The sequence below is a fragment of the Chanos chanos genome, chromosome 1 (assembly GCF_902362185.1).
Source record: "Chanos chanos chromosome 1, fChaCha1.1, whole genome shotgun sequence".
In the NCBI taxonomy this organism is placed as follows: Eukaryota; Metazoa; Chordata; class Actinopteri; order Gonorynchiformes; family Chanidae; genus Chanos; species Chanos chanos.
In genome coordinates, this window is record NC_044495.1 from 46,813,577 (window position 1) to 46,836,939 (window position 23,363).

Genomic DNA, 23,363 nt, shown 5'->3' on the forward strand with positions numbered 1-23,363 from the left:
TGTGCATCTCTGCAAAAATTAATGACAAAATTATGAGACCGTTTCAAAAACCACTATTTACAAATCGTACAACTTACTGGTGTTTCTCAACATGCAGAAACACTGCCAGTGTGAAATAACACACTATCATTTATTGGAGCACACTGAACAAACCAATGAATGTGATGAGTTGTATAAACAAACCAATACGATTCAGGAGACGTGTAAAGAGGCGAAAGTACAGCACCAAATATTGACAGTTTAAATGTCCAATTTAGTATCTGAATAACGGGTTACGTGTGGAAAAAGTGAGTACAAACGAGAAAAAAGTGAAGGTGATAAATAGATACTAAGTGTATTTTATGATCAAAATCAGATGAGTCACAGTCCAGATCACTTTGACAGGACAGATGTGTGCTGGAGCTCCGCTCTGGCCTGGGGCATCACTCTCACTGTTTTTTTTTTTTTGGGGGGGGGGGGGGGGTTGTTGCTGAGCACTTGACACATTATCAAAGTAAACAAAGTAAACTTGACACATTATCAAAGTAAACAAAAAAAAAGGAGGGATGGTAAGTTATCAAATTTGTATGACATGAACCATAGGAAGTGTACCTAATACTCATTTTAAGCTAATCACATTTTTAAAATTTAATTGTTGTTTCTCAGTCAGAGCCTATATTGAATCTGTTTTATTGTAGAATCTGTTGTAGCTTTTCTTTTTTGCCCTATATTTATAACATTTATTATTGTTTAGAAACAAAGAAAAGTGAAAAAAGCAGTTGAGCTTGTCAACCGTGATGAAATGGCCATTTATATGTTTTTTCTTGCAGTTGAATTGTTTATTCTGGTTTTGCTTAGCACTCCGTCTTACTCTGATTCACTAAATAATTCAACGTCCCCTGTATTTTACCTTCTGCTGCAAACCACTAAAGCAGGATTATTAATGGGTGAAAATCGGCTGCTGGTTTAGCGTGGGCTTGATGTGGATTTTTTGTAAAAACATCTTCCGTCAGTTTGTCTTTCTTGTTTGTTTGTTTGTTTATTCGTTCTTTTATCTTGTTCTCCTTTTAAATTGTGCGCCATCAGCATGAACTTGTGAGTAAACAGAAATGCAACACAGCGCTGGGAAACTAATTTCCATTTGTATAACAATCATTGCAGCTGTAAATTTTAGTAAACCAATTGAAAAAAATATTCGTATTAGAATTGTGAGTCAAACTGAAAAATGCATTCTGAATTCTGTCTCGAATTTAATCGTGCTTTTTGTGCATCACAGCATCTCATATGGTATGTACTTTTCTTCAATGTCATTTTTTTCTGTGTCCTCTTCCTTTCAGCTGGACATCTGGTCCAAGTCCAACTATCAGGTGTTTCAGAAGGTGAGTGAAGCTTCTTCTCTGACATCTCGGCTCTGTTGGCTCCTTCACTAACATCTTTATAGAGGACCAGCATAAACAGGTCAGCACTTTTGTCAAAGAACAAAGCTCAATGCACCCAGTGACTGGAGTATACTGTGCGTCTGCCAATGTTAGAAAGGCAGGGATCAGTACATCAGAAAAATATTACAAGTTCTTGTCAAACTGAGTATGGATTTGGCTTGCGTGGTGTGTCAGAGAGGGAGGCAGATTTGGAAGGCTCTAAGAAAAGATCACGTTACCTAATTCGACCTCACCTTTCTCAACCTTCCCGCAGATGGTGGACTTTCTCACCAACTCGCTGTTGCCTGTGTTTGCTTTGAATCCCTTCAAGCATCATCTCATGTTTTGATTTCATTTAAGTCCAAACCTAACACCCCTCCTCACCCACCCCCTCCCCCAACATCTGGGTCTGAATCTTTCAAACTCCTGCTTTAATCTGCCTCCCCTGCGATATCTCATTAGATTTGAATTAGAGCCCATCCAGCTTTCAGGGAGATGGAGACCTGCACCCTGGTGCTGCAGATGAACGTTTCAGAGAGAGAGAGAGGGAGAGAGAGGGAGAGAGGGAGACAGACTGTACCTGTATGAAGGAGAGAGGCAGAACCTGATTGCATTTCAGAGTGCTTTACATCTGCATAGGCTGATCAAAGACGGAAGCTGTTTATTTTATTTATTTATTTATTCATTCGTTTGTTTATTTATTTATTTATTTCTTCTGGCAAGCTCAAACGTGGCCAGTCTGAGATGGTGGAGATGAAGGGTGCACAGCCCTCCTGCTCAGGTTCTCCACCCCACTGTCACTACTGAAAGCTTGACAATGCCACTGTGCTTTCATTCCACACGACTGCCTTATTAGTGTATTCTATGTAGTAGAGGTTGTTTAGTAACACAGAATGCTCTGTTTAGGGTTTCTTTTTGTTGGGGGGAGGGGGGGGCGTCTTGACTCTGTACCTTACTGAGGAAATCTGAACATTCGTACATCCCTTCTAGCCTTCCTGAATAATGTGTGTGTGTGTGTGTTCACTACACTGAATTATAAGAAGACATGGCTTTTAATTAAAGATTGAAACAAGTTCACTATGTCTCCCCTGAGATAATTACAGTAGTTATGGGAAATTGGATTTGAGTGAAAGTAATAAGAGAGAAGTACATGTTTTTAGGGAAATGAAGCTTTGGAGCTAATCTCAGCGTGGGAGGGATGGAATGATGCGCGTTAGCGTATGCTTCCATATATGTGTCCTGGCACATACGGAAGATCTGTGCCCAAACAAACCCTTGGATCTCTGTTGTAGGCTTGACAGTACGACTGCCTTTGAGAGAATCCAAAAGTGTGTTGGGAAGTGTCTTTAAAGTATGAAACTCCCCTAGCATTGAGTGTGACTACTTAGAAGAGAGTTTCCTTCAGTTTTGAAGACTTCTTTTTTCACTCCGCACTGCATATTTTACATGTCAGTGCAGCTACATAAATATTAAATATCAAAAAGGAAATGCATGCCAACAGAGACTGATAATACAAATTGTGTTTTTGTGGCTGTCAGGTTACTGATCATGCGACCACTGCCCTGCTGCACTACCAGCTCCCTCAGATGCCTGACGTGGTGGTGCGTTCTTTCATGGTGAGTATAGAACCAGCTCCCTCAGATACCTGACATGGTGGTGTGTTCTTTCATGGCAAGTATAGAACCAGCTCCCCCAGATGCTTGACGTGGTGGTGCGTCCTTTCATGGAGACCATAGAACCTCACACTGTCACCGGGAACAGTGTCACGACCTTGAAGTCTATTGACCTTGAAGTTAAAATGAAAACTCACTCTTAGTTGACAGGTTTTTGGAGAAAGATTCAGAAGTGTTTTATCCTGTTCTCCTCAGTTACTGTGGTTGTTACCTCAGTCCTGTGTGTGTAGAAAGGTTTTGTGTGCTTTGGAGTTGTATCAGTCTTCTCCACAGTCACAGTGCAGTGTATTATGTTATGTCCTTTGGTGCTGCTGTAATACAGTTGATGGTAAATGGAATTGCCAGGCATCAAATGAAAAACAGGCCTCGGTTCAACAAACATGGGGAAATTAAAAAAAAAAAAAAATGGTGGTGATTGGAACAGCAAGGCATTGAATCAATGTAGAATAAATCGTCTTATTGTGAGTCAGTTTATATCTTATTACAAAGGAACTATATTTCCTTGCACTTGCCATGTTTTATTTGATTCAGGTAACATCAATCAATGTAATTCATGTCATATAATTATTTTTTGTGTGCTCTGAATGATCTTTGCCAGTAAAGAGTTAAAATATGATCAATATGGTCGTATGTCAAATCCTCTAGAATGTTCAGCTGTGTGTATGGTTAGTATGAAGCCTCGATAGGTTTGGAGGAGGGGATGTCTTTTTTTAACAGAGGTGTCAATTGCTGTTGCACTTTTCCAAATGGTTTACTCAATCTCAGTCAGTTCGGTTTGGTTCCAATGTTCTCATTGGTTTACACTCATTCCGGAATTCACTCAGAATAATAGAATAACACCAGTAATATGAATATGGACATTTTGATAGTAACCATGATAATGTCATGTGACCTGTGCTAATAATGTAGAGAGGGCCAGGCCATTGCTAGAATAGGATTATAATGATAATGGGGGAATATAATGACAACCAGAAACAGACTGGTCGTCCTTGATTCTCTCCCATGAAATGGAATTAAACTGAAAGGCATTCAACAGCAACCACCAATAAAAGCACCTGCAAACAAATTCATTCAGAGTAAAGAGAGAAAACATAAGATCAAAACATGAAACACAAAATTGATAGAAACACAATTCAGGAAAACACATAAACAAATAGCACAAACATAAATAAAAATTTTCAGAAAATTCTGCATTCCAGGGGAAGCCAGAATGGATGAACAATAACAGTTTGTTTCCTTGTCTCAATGTCAGGGCAGTTTAAAACGCTTGTGTGAAACCCCTATTCAAACTGAAGTAATAAAGTCTAACAGGATCAATGAAACGGTGCTCACCATCAAAGAGAGGAACGGAATTCCAGAATACTTGCATAAAAGTTAAGTTAGTGTTAAGTAGTAGAGCCCGGCCAATAAATCTGTGTGCCGATATTATCGGCCAATATTAGCTAATTGCAGATACATTGGTATTGGCGTTTACAACAGCCGATAGATGACAATTAAAAAAGAGACGGAAGATGGATCCTTCAGCCGTGTTATGACATTCATGTCGGCCATGCCTGGTTTTGCTGCAGTAACGTGAAAGCCAGTACAGTCAGTCAAACATCAAAATTATGTTTAACCTTACGGTAGTTGAGTGGTGTAGACTAAGCTGTTGACAAACTTGACTGTAGGTTTATTTATGAAACAGTGTGTCAGTGCCAGCGCGTAAATAAACTAAGGTCCTGTCATTTCTCCCTCCTCACTTCTAAAAATTCTCTTGCAACATCGCTTTAATATATTTTTGTTGTACTTTTGTTCAAAGTGCCTTTTACGACAATAAAACAAGTTTATTTGTTAAACTGCATTATGTCATGTTATCTTGGTGAGTACTTTTAAATAACTACACATAACAAATGTTGGGGAAAATTTTGTTTCTGTGATGTGTTTCTGAAAAAAAAAGAAAAAAAAAGAATATCGGCCAATATATCATTATCGGATTTTTAAATCATCAAATATCAAAATCGGTTATGACCTGAAAAATCCTGTATCGGTCGGGCTCTAATGTTAAGGTTCCATCCTGACCAAGTGGGGACAATAAACTGCTTGATAAAATTAACTAAAGTTGTTTTTTTTCTCCAGGATCCTGTGATAATGAGACGTGGTAGTGTGTCACTGTCTGTAGACTCTGGGAGTAAGGTAGTGACACTGAGTTTTGAAGGAAATTCAATTTCTTTTCCAGTTAGCAATGGGACTATCATTATAATGAAAGAAGACAAAAAAAATCTCTTTTTGATGATTCCAGATTGTGACTAAAGAGCTCATGAGTGTCTTGGCTTGATTTTTCATGGTCTTAGCACTTGCAGGAGAGTTAGATGTCCCTATTTCAAAATGCATGGGGATTCTTAGGTTAAATTTGATTTAAATTTAATTTTATTTAAGGGTTTTTTATTTTTATGCTCCAGATATCCATACTGAGTTTTTTGGTTGTCCCCTGAAAGGAGTGGGACTTGGTAAAGGGACAAACTTGGTCAGTGTGGAATGACAGGTGTGTAAGAGCTCTTGTTGTCTAGCACTGAAGTCATAGGCATTGTCAGGAATGAGCCATGATGAAGATGCCCCTTAAACCTGATCAATGTTGTTGGAGACTGCTGTTAGCCTCCACTGGCCCCACGCTGATGACTCCCAACACTGATGTCAATCCAATGAGGCCGGTCAGTCAGGTGGAATCCTCCCTTAGTGAGTGTTGCTCCAGCTGGGTCTGCTGCACCCACCTGCCTACACCAGGTCCATGGAACCCTCTCAGAGTCACAATACTGCACATGTTTTGGCTCTTGTGTTTTAGCTGAAATGTTGAGGCAAAATGTTGAAATGTTCTGTGTCCTGTAATGAATATTTGAACATAAATGTCCGTCCCTGAGTCGGTTTGTCAGGTCACGGTTTGTTGTGCTTAGAAGCCTGTTCAGTTCTTGTTTTTGCTTTGAGCTTCACAGTTCCTCTCTGTTTGACTCTTTTCTGACAGACTTGGCTGAGGAGCTACGTCAAGCTGTTCCAGACACCGTGTCAGAGGTGTGGAAAGTTTCTCCAAGAGGGCCTTCCCCCAACATGGAGGGACTTTCGGACCCTGGAGGCCTTTCATGACACTTGCAGACAGTGAGGAGAGCAGTGAGTGTATCAGATTGAAAGGCGGACCGAGACACACTGACACTGCCTCCACCCAATGCCCCCACCCAGTGCTTCCACAGGCTGAGATGGACTCCACTGTGCTCCTTTAAACATTCTTTTCAAGTCCAGGATGCATTAATGACAACCCATAGGCTGGTTAGCTGTGAACAGCTGGTTAGCCAGGACTGTCATTGAAACCTGTTGTCAGCATACGTGCTGTTCTCAGCAAACAAAGATCCCCAAATACAATGTGCTCTCAAAGCAAGCACACATTCACATCCATTTTTATTTTTTTCTGGACTCCTGCGCATTCACATAGCTTGTATTTCGTTCCTTTCTTTATTATTATTTTTTTTAACATCAGCTGTTTTTTTTCCTCCCTTTTTTTTTTTTTTTTTTTAATGCTAAAAACATCTCTCCCACAAGGTGCAGCCAGTAAATGCATGCATCAGGTTCTTTATTTCTGTATGTAATGTTTGGAGTCGTCCCATTTGGAACAGAAGCTTCCCTGCTGAGGCAGTACTGCTCCAGACTTTTATTATTCACTATGGAAATGTTCAGAAAGCACCAGGGAAACGTTTGGAACACCACTATGAATAGATTTAAGTGCTCTGAGTGTAAATGTAAGGAGGGACTTTTGTACATGTAGATGCATTGTGTTCACTATATTGTACCTAAATTCTTTCTTTCTTTTTCTTTTTCTTTTTTTACTTTTGGATTCATAATAAAGACCATTTTTGAATACTGATTTTAATTTTTATAAATTGTTTGATTTGACTGTTTGTTTGATTATTTTGAGTAGGCACATTTGAACTGGAAGCTAGTAATAGGAACAGTAACAAACTGTTTAGCTGTCATAATTTATTACTTACTATTAGTGCAATATTGGTAATGTTTATGCAACATGTGTTTCATCTCTTGAGATTGTGAATGTCAGTTATTTATAGTTACTGTCACTGCTAGCATTAGCTTTTCATCACTAATTTAAATATGCAGCTGAAAATGTCACTAACACACACTCAAATGTGCCCACAAAAATTATAAAGTGTTTGTGCAGTGTATGAATTATGAATTGCAGCCTGAAACGCTAGGCTTTTCTTTTTTAAACTTCCACATCAACATTTTGACCTCCATATTATGGAACCATTTTTCCCTTCTCATATATCATTTAGATGTAAGTGACGATATAAAATGGGATTTGTGTAAACCCCAGACACCTAGGCCTGCAAATTAAATTATTCGCTTGCTTTCCATGGCCTCATGCAATGAATGGTACTTGTTGTGTTTGCTTTGTTTGTCTTTTAAGTGAAGCTAATGTGAGGGAAATGGCGGCTGATCGTTTGTAGCAGAAGGAATGGGGAAGTGAGGCAGAGGGAGGGATCCATTCTCGCTCATTTGGCCTGTAGTGAGGGAGGTTGATAAGCAGTGGCTGACAGGCCGTGCGTGACTGTACTGTACAGCACGTCCCAAAGAGGTTTCTCAGGGGCCTTATTATAAAGGAAGCCTTTGGACCTGCCTCCTTTTCTGTTTTTATGGGAGTGACTGACAGCCCGCATGGAACACACAGTCTGACTTCCCTCCAACCCATAATGGATGGATGGATGGATGGATGGATGGGGGGTGGATGGAGGAGAAGATTAATGGAGTTCAGGGTAAGTGGTCAGTGAGCTGGACCTGTAATTCAAATTTTTGGGGGGTGGGGGATGTTAGCGAAGTCTGGCCTCGGTTCCTCCAGAGTAAGAAAACATAATGAAAACATTTGACTGGCCATTTCAGTCCTGTGTACCCTTTATGTGTTTGAGGTAGGGATTAAGGTAAACATCTCATGTCTCTCCTCCTCAACACAGTACAGAGATTTTATAGTCACTTTGTTCTGTGTGAGTTGATATATGTGAATATTATAATAAATTGCCCATTAATTAAATTACTGCAAGAGGACTTTTGGGTTAAAAGGGAAAAAAAAGCTTTTTTGTTGTTGTTCTTCATAGAAAATAATTAGCTGCTTAAAAAACATTCATTGTCTCTTTATTCCATTTGTTTTTTGTCTTTATTCATTCAAATGTCTTTACTCATTATTTATCCTGTGAGAGAGTTTAAAAACCATTTAAACAGCCAGATTTGTTGTGGGCTAAGAAAAAAGAAAACTAAAAGAAAAATGTATAAGACCCTATAAAAAAAAGTGTGGGTAAAGGCATACTGTTGTGAATTTGATGACGTGAAATGAAATGGTAGAATAACTGTAAAAATGTGGCCCACTTAAAAACTGATACAAAGAGGAGAGTATAAGAGGCAGACTATGTGTAAGTCAGAGTATGTAAACAATGAAAGACCCCACCAAACATACTGGGGCTAGACATCCTTTAATAAAGATTCCTAAAGTCAATGTTTTACCTTTTATTTTTAAGCATTCTAAGTCAAAGTAATCTAAGAGTCAAACCTGTGTATTTTGGAGATGTGGTGGATATAGGAATATGTGAGGTAAAGGTACAGTGAATGCCCTGACACTGTTTGCTCTGCTCTTTGACTGCCGCATTGCCAAACTTGAGATTAATTCATTCAGCTGTAAGTTTTTTTTGCAAACCTCCAAAGTCACAGTGCATGTTTCACCCTTATCAAAGAAATGTATTATTCAGAATGTTTACCTAGCCTGATTCTGACTTTTTGTCCTCCAAGTAATAAAGGAAACTTAAGGGGCGGAAACACACCCAACCAAAGTCATCCAGATATTTGGACCTACATTTCTTATGGGAACACTCATATGGGCTTCACAAATCATCTTCTCATTTCTTCTTTTCACCACCATCACCTACTGTATACATGTTAGCAACAAGACATTAAGATTTATTTGATATCTCATTTCTTAAAAATAGCCATAATCTTACCACTATTTAAGTAGATAATTCCATTTTAAAACATGGAGACACATGAAATGCCGTGTTTCTCCCGGCGGCAAACGTGCTGTCTCAGTTATAGGCCTTCTACAACATTATACCTTTCGAACTTATTGTGTGTTAGTAGTTCTCGATAAAGGTCACAATTAATAACCATAATTCACATGCACCTTCCATCTTATACTGAACCAGTCAGGTTTTAATAGATTGGGTTTCAGATATCAAAGTTTATGTAGATCGACTGCACTACAGTGACCGTAACCTTGCAGGATCCAACGGGAAAGGGAATTCAGCAGCAATTTCACACACACACACAGAGAGAGAGAGAAATAAACCAAAAACCATGAAACAGAATCATATAAAGTTTGTACCATGATTTTGTAATAGAATCAAGCCCCACAAACTACCTTCATGTCACACAACTTTCTTCAACCTGCCCTTGGTTGTGTTATATGAGCATGCCGTTTATTTTCTCTTCATGTTCTTCTCTTCTCTCCTCTCTCTGTGTTACAGTGTTCCCTGCTGCGTATATCCACCGATCCTTTAGCTGCATCTACCGCCGTATACCGCTCTCCATCACCCCTCCCCTCCCCAAATGCCTAATTACAGCTCCTGACCTATGCTAATGATTGATAAGCCCTTAAAACATGTAGTTTCTCTGTCCTTGCCTCAGTGTCGTTAGGAAGAGCTGATATAGAAGACTCCATTGAAGAAAGAATTTTGTTTTGTTGTTTGTTTTGTTTTTGTTGTTTTTTTTACTGCGAGAAGATGCTGCATGTTTCCTCTTCTTTTGTTCATTGTGTAATATCCCCTTTTAAACTGTGGGAGGGAAGTCTGCGATCCACAGTTTTTCGTTTCTTCCTGATGTGATATCCTTTTTATTTATTTTTTGTTCGGTTGGTTATTTTTGCTCTAAAACTTACTGCGTTAAAATCCCACAGCATTAAGTTAAAATTGGCTTGTGTTGCAAGAAGAAAGGCTTTCATTTTGGGTGTGACATATTGATGAATGTTAGTTCTGGTAGCTCGCATATCTGTTTTCGTGAAGTTGAAATTTAAAAAAAAAAATTACATTGTTAGTGTGGTTATATTAAGCAACAAAATTAACTTAAATTCTCTCGACAATGTGCCAAAAAAGGCTCATTAACGAGCCTGTCATTTTCTCTCCTCCGATGAGCGCGGGAATGGGGAGAAGAGGACTGTGTTGGGAGGTCGCTGTCCTAGGAGACAGATGGTGATGAGAACCTTCTTGGTGCCAGGAATGTTCTGGATGGTCTCCATCCAAACAGCTCCGGGTTTACGTAGGAGGTGCTTGCATCGACACCGTGTTCAGAAGCACAGTCTACACTCACATTCCATCTGTTCACAGCTCCCTTTACCAGAGCCCAGAGAAGCAAGGCGCTCGACGCCCCGAGCTTTTACCGCATCTCAACGCAGGCAAGTCGTAATGTTTACCAGAACTGCACAATCGCTCTCTGGAGCCTTCCACAGGGTGTATTAATATTACAGAGCCCATAGACTGCATCTCAGTGGAACCCTAATCTTTAAACAAAGAATAAAATACTTCAAACTTAGATGTTTTTTTGTCACGATTAACCCACTATGTATACATCTATAGATTATCATTTGGTCTTTTCGGGAATTGCTTCATTAGGGATAAAGATAGTTGTCAGTTTAGGACATGGAAAGTTTGCTTTCGTGACTATAGTAGTGTTTTTACTTTCTTGGCTTTGAGACTTTAACGTGGCAGCATCTCACACTGGTATAGTGTTGCACTATTTGTCTCCCTCTCTTGGCATCTACAGTTGCCAGTCGCCCGTCGCCCAGGCTGGTGACAAAGCCTGCTCTGAATCAGACGCCCGCAAAGGTTCCTGAATGAACAGAAATAGAAATTTAACAAAGATGGCTGCAGATGGCGAGACGTTTTTGGTGCATTTGATAATGTGTCATGCCACGCACAGTTTACGAGGACAGAGATATTTAAGGGAAAAAATGTTTATTGAGGAGCATTGCATAATAATTTTACAGTTAATTTTGGAAAGTAAAATTGGAAAGAACTCGTGCAAACTTCTTAATAAAGTCAATTCTAAGAGACGGTGTTAGTGATCTGATGTTTACGTAATGAAATATTCATGAAACCCTTTAAATCATCGACACGAGGGCTTTATTTCCTCTATGGTGTCTTTATTAAATCAATGCAAATTAACTGTAATAAATAAATCTTTTAATGGCTGATATGAATTCGTTTTTTTTTTTGTTTTTTTTTTAACAAACCCTTTACTGAAACAGCATTTGCAGCTTCACTGCAGCTTCTCGTCACTTTTTCATCTTTCACAGTCACGGAGGGTGACATTGCTTCCTGGCGCTAGTTACGCAGCGCAACAGATGGTTGTATGATCGTCAAAGTCATCAGTGATACTTTTTTTTTTTTCAACAAATCAGAGTTAAACTGAGTGACTTGCATCCGTATGGAAGACTGAAAATCTTTACTCGAAGAGCTGGTACTGCTGTGTTTGATGCTGGTCATGTATTTCAACAAAACAGAATCGAAGGATCATAAAATAACTGTCAACTGTTTGCTCATAAATCGAATTGTGTCAGTGACAGCTCTGATGTGTAATTGCCAATCACAGCAGAAGCCCATAACACAAAAACTGGAGAATTAAGGTTTGCGGGAAGGGGGGGGGGCGCTAGATTTTTGCTGGGGGCAAAGGGTTAGGAGACGGATTGTTAACATAATTAAAAGCAAATATAAAAACAGGTGTTTGGTTTTGATGAAGCAGGTCCACACGGGGTTAATCTTATGAATTCCATTGATTTCAAAGCTTTCTGACAAGTGTTCACTGATTTTCTGTCCATGGCAGAATCCTTCTGCTTGTTAATCCATTTGAGTCAGTGGATAGGGCGCTCTGGTTGGTACAGGTCATTGCTAACGGTATGTTAATGAGTGCCTGCTAATCAATTTGTGCTTAATCAGCCAATCAATGCTCGCTGCAGCTGGCAAGCGGCTAGGGACTGGAGACCTACCAGTGCCGTGAGAACCTTAGACTCTGCCCTTAGGTTCACAAGCTCTTTCGTTCTTTTTTCTCTCGTTTTCCATGTGTCTTTCTCTGGAAAGAGGGATTTTAAAGCGCAATTTGTCTCAATCAGAGATAGAAAAACAAAATATACGAACTGAACAATACGTGATGTTTTTTTCGTCTCGTTTTGATGTGCTGTATGTCAAAGGTTGTCATTAAATACAGCGCCTTCGAGGCTTCCTGTTTGGAACTGTGCTCCGGAAAGGATGTTTTAGCAGGTGTTCTATGACTACATCATGTTCATTTATCTCTTGGTCATCCTTTGACTTTAGCCCTGGGACTCACGCGCCACCTTTGTCGTTTTATATCAGTTTCATATCAGCTTAGCATAAAATACCGACTTCAGTCGAGTCTGTACGTTAACTTTCCTTTTTTTTTTCTTTTGCTCAAGGGCATTTGAATGAGCCAATTTTCGTGGTGTAATACTCTCACACATACATTGATAGTTTTGGGGCATGGCATTAATCCTTTTTTTCTTAAAACTCTCAGGAAAATGGTGTAAGTCAATCTATTTTCCACACATGGTCTGCCCTTAGAGAGCCCATTTCTTTAGAAAAAAATGACTTTAATCCCTGAACTGACAGGCGCAAGAGAAAAAGCAAGGAATTAATCTTGGGGAAAAGATCCCAAATAAAAACAGCAAAGAAATAACTATACGCTTGCCAGGAAACTGTATGCCACGTGTCTCACTTACTTTTCCAGTGAAATCTCCTAACAGTGTTAGATTTAATCATAGATCTGTTTAAGTCAAATGGAGTGCCACTCACTTTTCATTACACACTAATCTGTATCCTTGAGGCGGTCTTTGGCTGTCGGCAAAGAGGGAAACAGAGCTACTACAAAACAAATGTGTAAGGAGATTTTTGCTGAGTCAGTGTACCCTTTGATCTACAACAGGTGTATAGAAGGTAAACGACTACATTCTCCCCAGAGATGAACGTAGACATTCCAAAAACAATCTTCCAGTATGCATGTATGAAATGTAATTTTACATGTTTTATGACAAAATTGGCTTTGCTGATGTGTAGTTTTCCTTGGTTGTCTAAACTGGCTTAATGACTAGAATTTGAGAAACCAAAAAAAGATCATCAAAAAAAAAATCTATCAGTGTTCTTAATGGTTTTATGTTCAGTATTATATGTATACTGTGATTCAGAATGATTTTGAATAAGTAGTGCATTTCCATTTAGTTGATTAATAATTAAATGGGTATGCTTGGATAACCTACATAATCACTCAACTCAAAACATTCCTGCAGAACTGCCTACACAGTCCAGGGACTCCATGTTTAAAAAAATGCCTTCTGTATAAATTAGAAAAAGTCCTTTTGCACAGAATGTGATTAAAAAAAGAGAGAGAGAAAACTTATGTACTTCTTCCAGTGTTCATGCTTCCCTTTATAAATCACAATGGCTGTGATATTGTGTGCAAATATCAAATCTACAAATCCACAAAAATCCTTTGGATGTCACTGATGTTCTATACAGATAAACAGCCCAAAAGGACTGACCATAAATTCTGTAGTGACTGGCACTAAGGGAGAGAGCTCCAAAACAGAATCAAAGTTGATGTGTTGCAGTGATGTCATAAATCCATATATCCAGCCATGCTGGCAGACCGGATCTGTAAACACAGATGGCATGTCCTGCCAGTCTTAATAGGAAAGCTTTACATTAAGAGCCTGTGAAGCAGTTCTGCTCATTTTTGTATTTTGGGTTTGTTCATACCTCTTTGGCTGTTGTTACGTTGTCCTGTTTCTGCAGGAAGATGCTATTTGGTTGAAGTCATGGCACAAAATCAGGGGCAGAGCTTGTTGTTTTTCATGTCAAAATGAACAAAATAAACATACAGCTACTTCTGCTGCCTCTACACCACCTTTCTCATCATAACAATCACTCTTATTATATAGGACAGGCTGACAATTGCATTAAAAACACAATCAGCTTGTAGGGAGAAATCTGTCTGTTTCACAATTAACCAACTCTGGCCTTGTAATTAAATTATCTAGTTAGCCATATCAGTGCTTGTTATGTAAATTCCATAAGCCATACATTATCTAACCAGGTCAAATTGATGATTATGATAATGACATTAATCGCTTACAAAAGTTCGATGGCTGATGATTTTTCATTACAGCTGTCACAAAACTACAAGCACATTTCAGACAAAACATGGGCACCTGGTTTATGCATATTGTTTTGGGTGGTTCTCCTCAAGTTTTTCTCAGCCTGGTTAGTGATTATGTCCTTAAAAGCCAGCAACTGTTAACTCCAACAAGGTCTCTTCAAGCTGCTTACTCTTAAAGGACCCTACAGGAACAACCTCCCAGCTGAGTGGATGGTCTGGATAGTGAAATACAACTTGCAGAGGTGGTGATGAAAGTGATGAGTCCCATTAAAGATGGTGGCAGGGATCGTTCTCCAAGAACCATGGTAGTTCCTCTCTGGCTTGCCACACCACTGCCTGTAAGAACCCACCACTCACTCTTCCCCTGGAGTGTCTGATCTGCCAATGAGGGACTTATCCACACCTCCTTCTCTCAAAGCAATCGCCTATTGGCTATGGCCACTGCTCAAATATTGCCCTGAGGGCTTCCCAGAACATCCGTCTATCCTGTTATCCAACATTAAGCCTGTCCCAGTTCTGTGATTCCCAGTTCCAGCTTGTGCCGTACCTACATACATTCATTTCCAGAGAGAGTGGACAACCTTTCTGTGCAGTGCCATTGTCTTGAGGACTCCTAAAACATCAGCTCTAGATCTAATATAAGGATTTAGTTCCTAGAGCCTGAATTCTCCCCCTCCTCACGGCCATGAGGTGTGCCCCATTTGTCCAACCAAACACACTCCTCACGTTCCCCTCAAGAAGTTATGGAGGTAACCTCGTTAGTTTTGTCAACTTAGTCTCCTTGGTCCAATTATACAGTGCACCCTCTCTCTCTTTTTCATGTTTTATTTTGGTCCACTCTGTCTCACCTCAACCAGCTGTCTCACTTTTCACACAGTTTTCCTTCCAAAGGGCTTTAGGCATTGCAATGTAGTTTAGTTTGTTGACGTTTCAAAGTCAAATCCCCTCATGGGATCAGTGCACATAAAACTGCCATGCTTTGTTGATGTGCATCATGTTATCCTACGGAGCGGTGAGATATTCCCTAAGGTCTCCGATGCTCCACAGCTAGTGTGGAAAAAGCTGTGCATCTCATCCAGATCACTGCTTCTCTTTTCATCCATGTTCTTACAAGATATTGTCGTTGAACAAACATACTGCTTTACCGAACTGGATGATAGGAGTGTAACATGCTTGCATTCATACCTGTGCCAAAATATATGCATATGCATATTTTTTTCATTTTTAACTCTGTTGAGTCTTCTACTTTCCTGCACAGCCCAGAGTCCATATTGTCAAACTGCAGGTCCTACATAGTCTTGTGCCTTAACAATTGTTATTATCATTACCAAGGTGCGTCTCTCCTTGGCAATGATAATAACAATTCTTATAATGTTGACCAGTAGCAAATTGGTTAACTGATAGGAGCCTTTCCTGTTTGTCACCCAACAGTGATTTATTTGTTTTTTTTTGTTTGTTTTTTTTTTTAAATGGAAATCTGTCCCCTTGGTTTTGGCCTAAAAATAACAATGTAACAATGCAGATAATGACCTAGACTTGAACTTACCATGACATTATCATTTGTAACCTTTGCCCTCACTGGGGGCTCACACACACGGTTCAGAGATGTGTGGCAGTAGCAGGGAAGGCAGTGTCACTGTTAGTAAAGGGGACCATTGAGTATTTATGATTATCAACTCCAGACTGTATTCCAACACATTCGTGCCAGTTTCCATTTATCTGTCACTGTCAGCCTAACTTATTACTGTTAAACTGAAGAATGCAGAAAAAAAGATTTCTGTGTGAGGGGTCTTTTATTAATATCTCTCTGTACTCCACATTCTATGCTATATTCTACTAATGGAAAGATTCCCTGGTGTTGTAGGTGCTACCTACCTTGAGGCATTGCTTTTGATATGTAAAACTTTGCATTTGTGTTCTAACCAATTTGCAGTTTTGCAGTTTCATATCTTTCTCAGTATTTATCACAGACCATCATTATAGGATTGGATAGTTTACCCAGCATCCATCTTAATTTAAGCGCTGAATCTAATTTCTGTCTATCAGTGTCTCTTTCTTTTTGATTCTAACAAATTCTAACAAATGCACCTAACATGGTTGTACTTTTCACCTTTGGAATCTGCACAATTTTTGTAATATATGTTTGTGGTTAGGCCAATATTGACCGTCCATATTTATGTCACTGTATAATTACTAAGTAATGTTTAACATACTGAGTTACCTTGAGAACACTTCTGGATATATAGAAAAAAAAATAACAATGTCATCTATGTTTGCCCAGCTCATCAGTTATTCATAGGCTCTGCTGAGAGGTTTAGCGCTTAACTCCATATTGTTAATGCCATAAAACCCAATTGGGTTGGACTTTCCATTTTTCTTCTACTGAGCTATCGTTCTTTTGCAGAGGCCCTGTATCCCACAAGAAATTCTACATTATGTTGAATCCAGGCTAAAAACTTTCACTCATTGTGTTGCTTGCAGCAAATTGTTGTCAGTAGTTAGCTGGGGAAACAGACCAGTACTCCCATCAAGACCAGTACAAACCAGATTGACTTCACTTGTGTAAAATATAAAATTTGTTTCATTTTGTTTAGATATTTTTAAGTGTTGCAATACATCTGGTACATTGTACAGTTATACCGGTTTTATCATTCCTTATATAACTAAACATTGACTTAGGCCAAACAATTAATCAGATGTCCTTTTATGGCTTACAGACAGACTCACTATGGCTTGCCTGTTATGCTAATGTTGCCATTTTTGGCTACCTGGTTGTTACTTAGCAAACTATAACTTAACTTGTTATGTGACTGTTGAAAGCAAAATTGTGAATCAGGAATAAGGGGCATGTTGAAATCTGTGAAGTGCTGAAGTTTCCTGTGAAGTGTTATTTAAAATTTTTGTATTACTGTCTGTGGGGTGATCCGTTTGTTGGTATGGCTTCCTGCTTCACATTTGTCTTCAAGAGTGTGAGCATGAATAAATTTACTGACTTTAATCTGTTTTTATGTAACGATATGACATGATCCTGTTGACCAAGATCCTTCGTAAACAGAGATCTGTGTGTTTTTTTTCTCTGTTATATTTAAAGTATACCACAAACCTACGGAGAACATGCAGCCACATCCGGTTAGTGCACCATTACATACTGCAGAGGTGGCCCACATCTCGGGGCTGTGACCTGACCGTGGGTCTGAGGGAAAACACCTGACTGTATCAAACAACTAGCTGTGGGACTCATCACTCTGACTCTCCCTCTCACTGCTTAACACTGGTCACTGACTGTCAGGGTCCTATGTAAATGTGCACAAATAGTGCTCTGTTTTATGCAGCTTCTAGTGTGAAAAGATACGGTGGCACTCTATGCACAAATCCAAGACCAGCCTCACTCAATTCAGCAGAGGTTAACAATGTGTGAGTGGGAAGACTGATTTGAGATCAGGGATAATTGGACATTCCTAATTGGCGAGATTTTTTTTTTTCTGCTGAAAGAATACATGTCCACAGCACTCTTTGGGGGGAATTTATTTCTGATCTATTACCTTGGAAAAAAAAAAGTTAAACTTTGCTTGAAAGGCTAACCTTCATTAGAGTAGAGTCTCTCATGTCAGTCTGCTCACTGCAGGGCTGCTCCTTTAATTATGCCCGAATGTGTCTGATTTAAGATTTCTCTACTCTGTGAAGGTCCTGTGCATGAAAATAACTAATCACAGATGTGTCGATGGGCCTGAAGATGAATCACAAACAATGAGGTTATGCTGAATCACAAAATGATTTTTCATATTCAAAAGAGGACATACCGTTAAAGAGAGTATATAACCTTATGGTCAAAGTATGTCGGATGACTCCTGGGTGTCTCCGGGTGCTGAGAAAGAACTTTTGGACAAGCTTAGGGGAGAAAGTAAAATATTGTTAAACATGCACTGTCATAGTCCAGGTTTGATGAAACGAGTCCAATCTCGATTTCTGGTCAACGTTGAATGCTATTAACATTTTAAATTATACTTCGAATGTATAATAAAATAGGGGAAAAAATTATTTGTGAAACTTCGACAAATCAAAAATCATAAAGACCCTGTGTTAAAAGACTCTAGGAAACAGATGTATGTTCAAGCGGTGCTAGATTTGTTCAACATGACAGGGATAGTACAGGACTCAGGACCAGGACCAAGCACAGCAGCAACACAAGATCCGTGGCGCTAAGGCACAGGGTACGCAAGGTAACAAAGAACGGACTAGGAATCAGAACTCACAGAGTTAGCAACATTCTTGCAAGAGTGTAGCCTTTACAGAGAGACAAAGAAACACAGGGGTATAAATACACAGATATATAATGGGAAGACAAACTAAAGACAGACATAACCAATAATTAAATAATCAGTTGGTTAGACTGATGATCAGTAGACCAGTGATGCTGAATGTCGATTTGAGGGATTGGGAGGGAGGAGGAGGACATGTCACATTCACAAACACTGAAACAAGCTCTGAACACAACAACAACAGTTACTCACAATAATCAATGGCCTCCAAATCAGTCATATTTTGTACAGTTACTGTAAACTGTGAAATTCATGCTGAGTTTATACCATTATTCTTTTCACCAAGACATTCATACGAAGTATTCACTGTAACAACAAACTATATTATAAAGAAAAGGTACAACATCTGACTGATCGAGGTTTTCAATCCAACACATCTTAACATATCATAAGCAGATTAATCTTTTTTCTGCATCCTCTTGATACATGAAGAGACTAAGAACCTAATGGTGTTACAATCATGAATATGCAAAAGCTCCGTCAATCTTAATACAAAAAAAAAAAGAAAAGAAAAAATTTATATTCAAGGCACCCTCACAAATTACACAAAGTGGCCCCCTCATCGTCACAGAGAGGGATAGTTTGCACTGGACCGAGGCTATATCCATTAAGGAGAAACTGCTGCATCATGGTTTTACAGTATTTATGTGTGCATATTTATCTTGGTGGTCCTCATTACTCGGGTAACACTTCTCGTGCTGTCATATCCTCGCCAAATATGTAAGCCGAGAGAAAAACGTGGTGTCACCCTCCGCATTCAGATGAGGAAGGCGTATTATAGATTCTTTTTGATGGGAAATATATTTGAATATCTTTCAAGATTTTTTCTTTTTATTATTTAAAAACACCTCTCAGTAGTCGAAGTTTAAGGAATCCTTCTGCTGTTTTAAAAGATATAATGGAATTCTAACAGAAAATGGACACCTGAACCCTCTCAAAGCACTTAAAAAAAAAGAGCAGTGATCTATCTCTCATACTGGATTTTAACTTCTTCATAATTTGGAATGTACGAGTGTAAGTTTAGACTGGATTTTTGTATTTAAAAAATACATTTGCTCTCCTTACATTTTATTGGTAATGCTGTATATCATGTATATACATTCAAACATTCATCATTATTAGGCTGAATGCACAGCACACCCACACACTAGATTCCCCGCTTCTCAGTTGAATTCGATGGATTTTTTTTTTTTTTTTTTTTGGCACCCAGTTTCTCAGATTGCAGCTGATCTGTCCCTTCTTGTTTTCCTCTAAGCTGCTTTCTGGCCTCTGCTTTTATGTTCCTTCACATTCATAGCATGGTAGATGTATTATTAACTGCACAGCTCGACTATGCCACCCAGCTGGAGAGCTGAAACTCTGATGAACTAACCCCAGAGAGCAAATCAGGTTCTTTAAATGGTGGGAACGGCACAACCCAAGTTCATTCAAGACAAGAGCCAAGTCTCGTTCAAAAGATTTATTACAAACTTATTAAAACAGGCAGATTAAAACACAATAGTATCAAAACAAGGTCTTTAAAAAAAACAAAAACAGAGAGAATAGAGAGTCCCTGATATAGCAGTCCCAAACACGCGCCGAAAGGATTCATTGCGTCAGAGTTGCAAAGTTTCAGCCCATTTGTTAAAAAACAAATAACTATTTTCAAAGTGAAATGCAACACACACACACAAAAAAAATTGAAGATATAATATGACATTATCCTAGTGTTTAATGTAGTAGTCTGGCCAATGTTAGTAAATGTTGGGTCGCAACACTACAACAAACAACCCACCCGGTTTACTGAAGTGCATGTTGGAATAAATGCCATGAAAAAGCCTGTGTGTCCAACACTGCAATACTGTGACTTGAGTTACTCTCTTTGTACTTACTCTCCACAGGTTCCCCACTCTAAATCATCCACAGTACCCCAAACATTTGTCAATAAACTGGGAACAGACTGGTGTGGATCCCAGTACTCAGAGAATGGAGTCATCTCCACAGATGATCTTCCAAACGATGACTCTGAAGGGCTTAGAATGAGAGGAGCATCTTATCCTGCAGCTGAGGCCAAAAGAGAGAGAGGGCAGGAAGTGTTCTCCCCTGTAAATGCTCCTTAAACACCCAATGATTAGGACAGAAAAACTGCCTACATTTGCTCACAGTTACTGCTGATAGATTCCTCAAAGCTGCATTTTTCTACTGGTGCGGGGGTGGCGGCCAGTGTAATTCTATTGAGTCTGAATTAGCCCTTCCATCATCAATAAACAGTCACGGGTATAAACTCAACAAAGCAAACAGCAAAAAGCAACAGAATAAACTTGGAAACACAATCATTACCTTAAAACAACCTCTCCAAAGCAGAGAAAAGCACAGCATGCAATAATAAATCACAAAAATCAAATAGAGAAAAACAAAATGCAATAAATGGACTGATACAATCAATAACAGGTAAGAACCATTCCCCCATATTACCCGTTCCTGTGAAGCAGAGGACAATTTAATCATTAGCTCCATTCGATGTGGTCATATGTGTTTTTTTTTTTTACAGGTTTAGATGCAGTCTTGCATTCGGATGGCACAGAGATAATAGGCCTATGTGCACTGTTCTCAGTGGTCTTCATTATCCTCAATTTATCAGGAGCAAGAAAGTTAAAGAGGCGCCTTTGAACACCATGCCTCCGTGCTTGCTCCACATGTCTCCCTCTAAATGAGCTGCTCTTTGAAACTGCTACTTGGCTGCCCCTGTCAGATCGCTTCCATCTTTCGCCCCCACTACCAAAGGACCTGCTCTGCCTTTCCCCATCAAATCCCGTTTGAGCTCTCTGTAAGCACACGTTCTTTCATCTTTCCAACACCTCCAGGGAAAAACCCCATTTAGGACCATGACCTCTACAGTGTCATTGGCCTAAGTTAAAGATTACGTGATGCTTTTATGTGGTGATGGGAACTGTGACAACAGATTATATGTTTCGTTATGCTCACTCCATGCAGGTACATTTAAAGAGATGAGGTTAGACTGAAGGGGATATCTCAGATCAGACACAGAACAGTTTGTTGAATGTGAGCTACACTGCAGAGGTATGGAGGCCCTTCAGGGCTTCTTGCAGGGTTACTGTGTTGTATGGAAGAATGTGGAATTTCCTTCTGTTCATCTTCGGGATAAGATGAATAAGATAAAGTTTAAATAAGGCAGAGATAAAAATGAACACACACACAGACACACGCACGCACACACACATATATATAAATATATATGCAGTACTGTGGGATTTTTTTTCTTTCAGAGTATTGATTCTATTTTAGAGTACTCTCAGGTGTTATTCAAAACTTGCAATAATTAATTGATCATGGACGAGTAAGATGGTCTATATTTCATTCCCTTTTTTCGTTCCATTGCAGCAGCAGTAGGTCGATGGTTTACCTTAAAAGTGAACACATGTCTTCTGGGGCAAAACTGAGTGAATAAGTACAGGATTACATTTAATAAAGAATGTTAACATCAGGGAAGGACCTTAAGGATTTTTGGCCCTGACTAGCTGTGGAAATAGCCAGAAATTCCTACAGACCCAACAGATGTGTTTTCTAAATATATATTTTTATATATATATATATATATATTCTTAATCTATTTTTTGGTTCTTCACACCTGTAATAAGTGGTGCAAAGGGCAAGACGCATTCTCCTTCAATGTTCTTATGTGATGCTTGAGTAGGTATGATGCTGGTTAAATGGGAGGCAAGTATTGAAGTCCAACTTCATTTTTGTGACAAGACCTGAGTTCAGGTGTACTTTTGATGTTTTTAGCATATTCTCTTCAATAAAGGAATTTGCTTTACTTTTTTAATTGTCTTTCATTCTGGATTGGTTTGTGTTAGTAAAACTGAAATTTCAAAATACTTTGACAAGTAACACATTTTGGCCAATATCATGACATATTTATTTTGTTTGAGAATGAAACACTTAGCTATCTGTCAGTTCACTTAAACACTGGTGAAACAAATCCACAGAGAGAAATCTGGAAAATTTTGAAGCTGGAAATGTGAAGAAGGCCCATGCTGGTCACCCAGAAGAAAAGACAGTGACCTAATTGACAGGAGGCTGAAATTAAATGCTCCCAAACACACAGGCATACACTCCCTTTGGTCTTTCATGGAGAACTTGTCAAGGCCTGTATCAATAATTGATGGAGGAGCATCTCTCGGACCTGGGGGGTGTTTTTACATTTTCCACAGAATTTGTCAGCAATCTCTGTTAGAGAGAGGAAATAGCGAGGGAGAACAGGGGGAGGTAGGGTGGAGATGGGAGAGCAAGAGAGAGAGAGAGAGAGAGAGAGAGAGATGGAGGGGGAGGGGTGGTCTCTCATTAATTTTCATCACAAATCTGCATGCTGCCTCTTAAATAATGTATTGATCTCTAGGCTTGTTGTTAATTCCCTTGTTATCAGGGTGTGCAAAGTGGCAGTGGCAGCAGCTGATGGATGAGTGGTTTGGGCCAGCTGTCTGTTTGCTTTGACAGACATAGTCCCTCTGCAGAGACAACCTTTGAGCACAGCCATCTAGTCTGTCTTTCAAAATGTGGTTAAGGACAGTTTCTCATTATACTACATCAAATTGTTTCTAATAAGTAACAGAAACTGCCATCTCTTTAAATTAGTAACACTTCATTGTGGGATTGAATGAATGTGATGCTCAGAAAACTGTTTTTTGTTTGTTTGTTTGTTTTGTTCATGTTTCTATCCTGTGTGTTTTTCTGCTAAA

The 23,363-nt window shown here is 39.2% G+C and overlaps 1 protein-coding gene across 2 annotated transcripts in view; it reads left to right on the top strand.

The window, feature by feature from the left end:
* The window catches only part of med27 (mediator complex subunit 27), a 58,081-nt gene extending 51,515 nt beyond the window's left edge, over nucleotides 1-6,566 (top strand). For both annotated transcript variants that reach the window (XM_030783208.1, XM_030783216.1), the window contains 3 exons: nucleotides 1,317-1,358; nucleotides 2,936-3,013; nucleotides 6,066-6,566. In XM_030783208.1, the coding sequence (XP_030639068.1) occupies nucleotides 1,317-1,358; nucleotides 2,936-3,013; nucleotides 6,066-6,200 (255 nt within the window). In that variant the 3' untranslated portion in view covers nucleotides 6,201-6,566. The remainder of the gene's footprint in view (nucleotides 1-1,316; nucleotides 1,359-2,935; nucleotides 3,014-6,065) is intronic.
* Nucleotides 6,567-23,363: the final 16,797 nt, after the last annotated feature.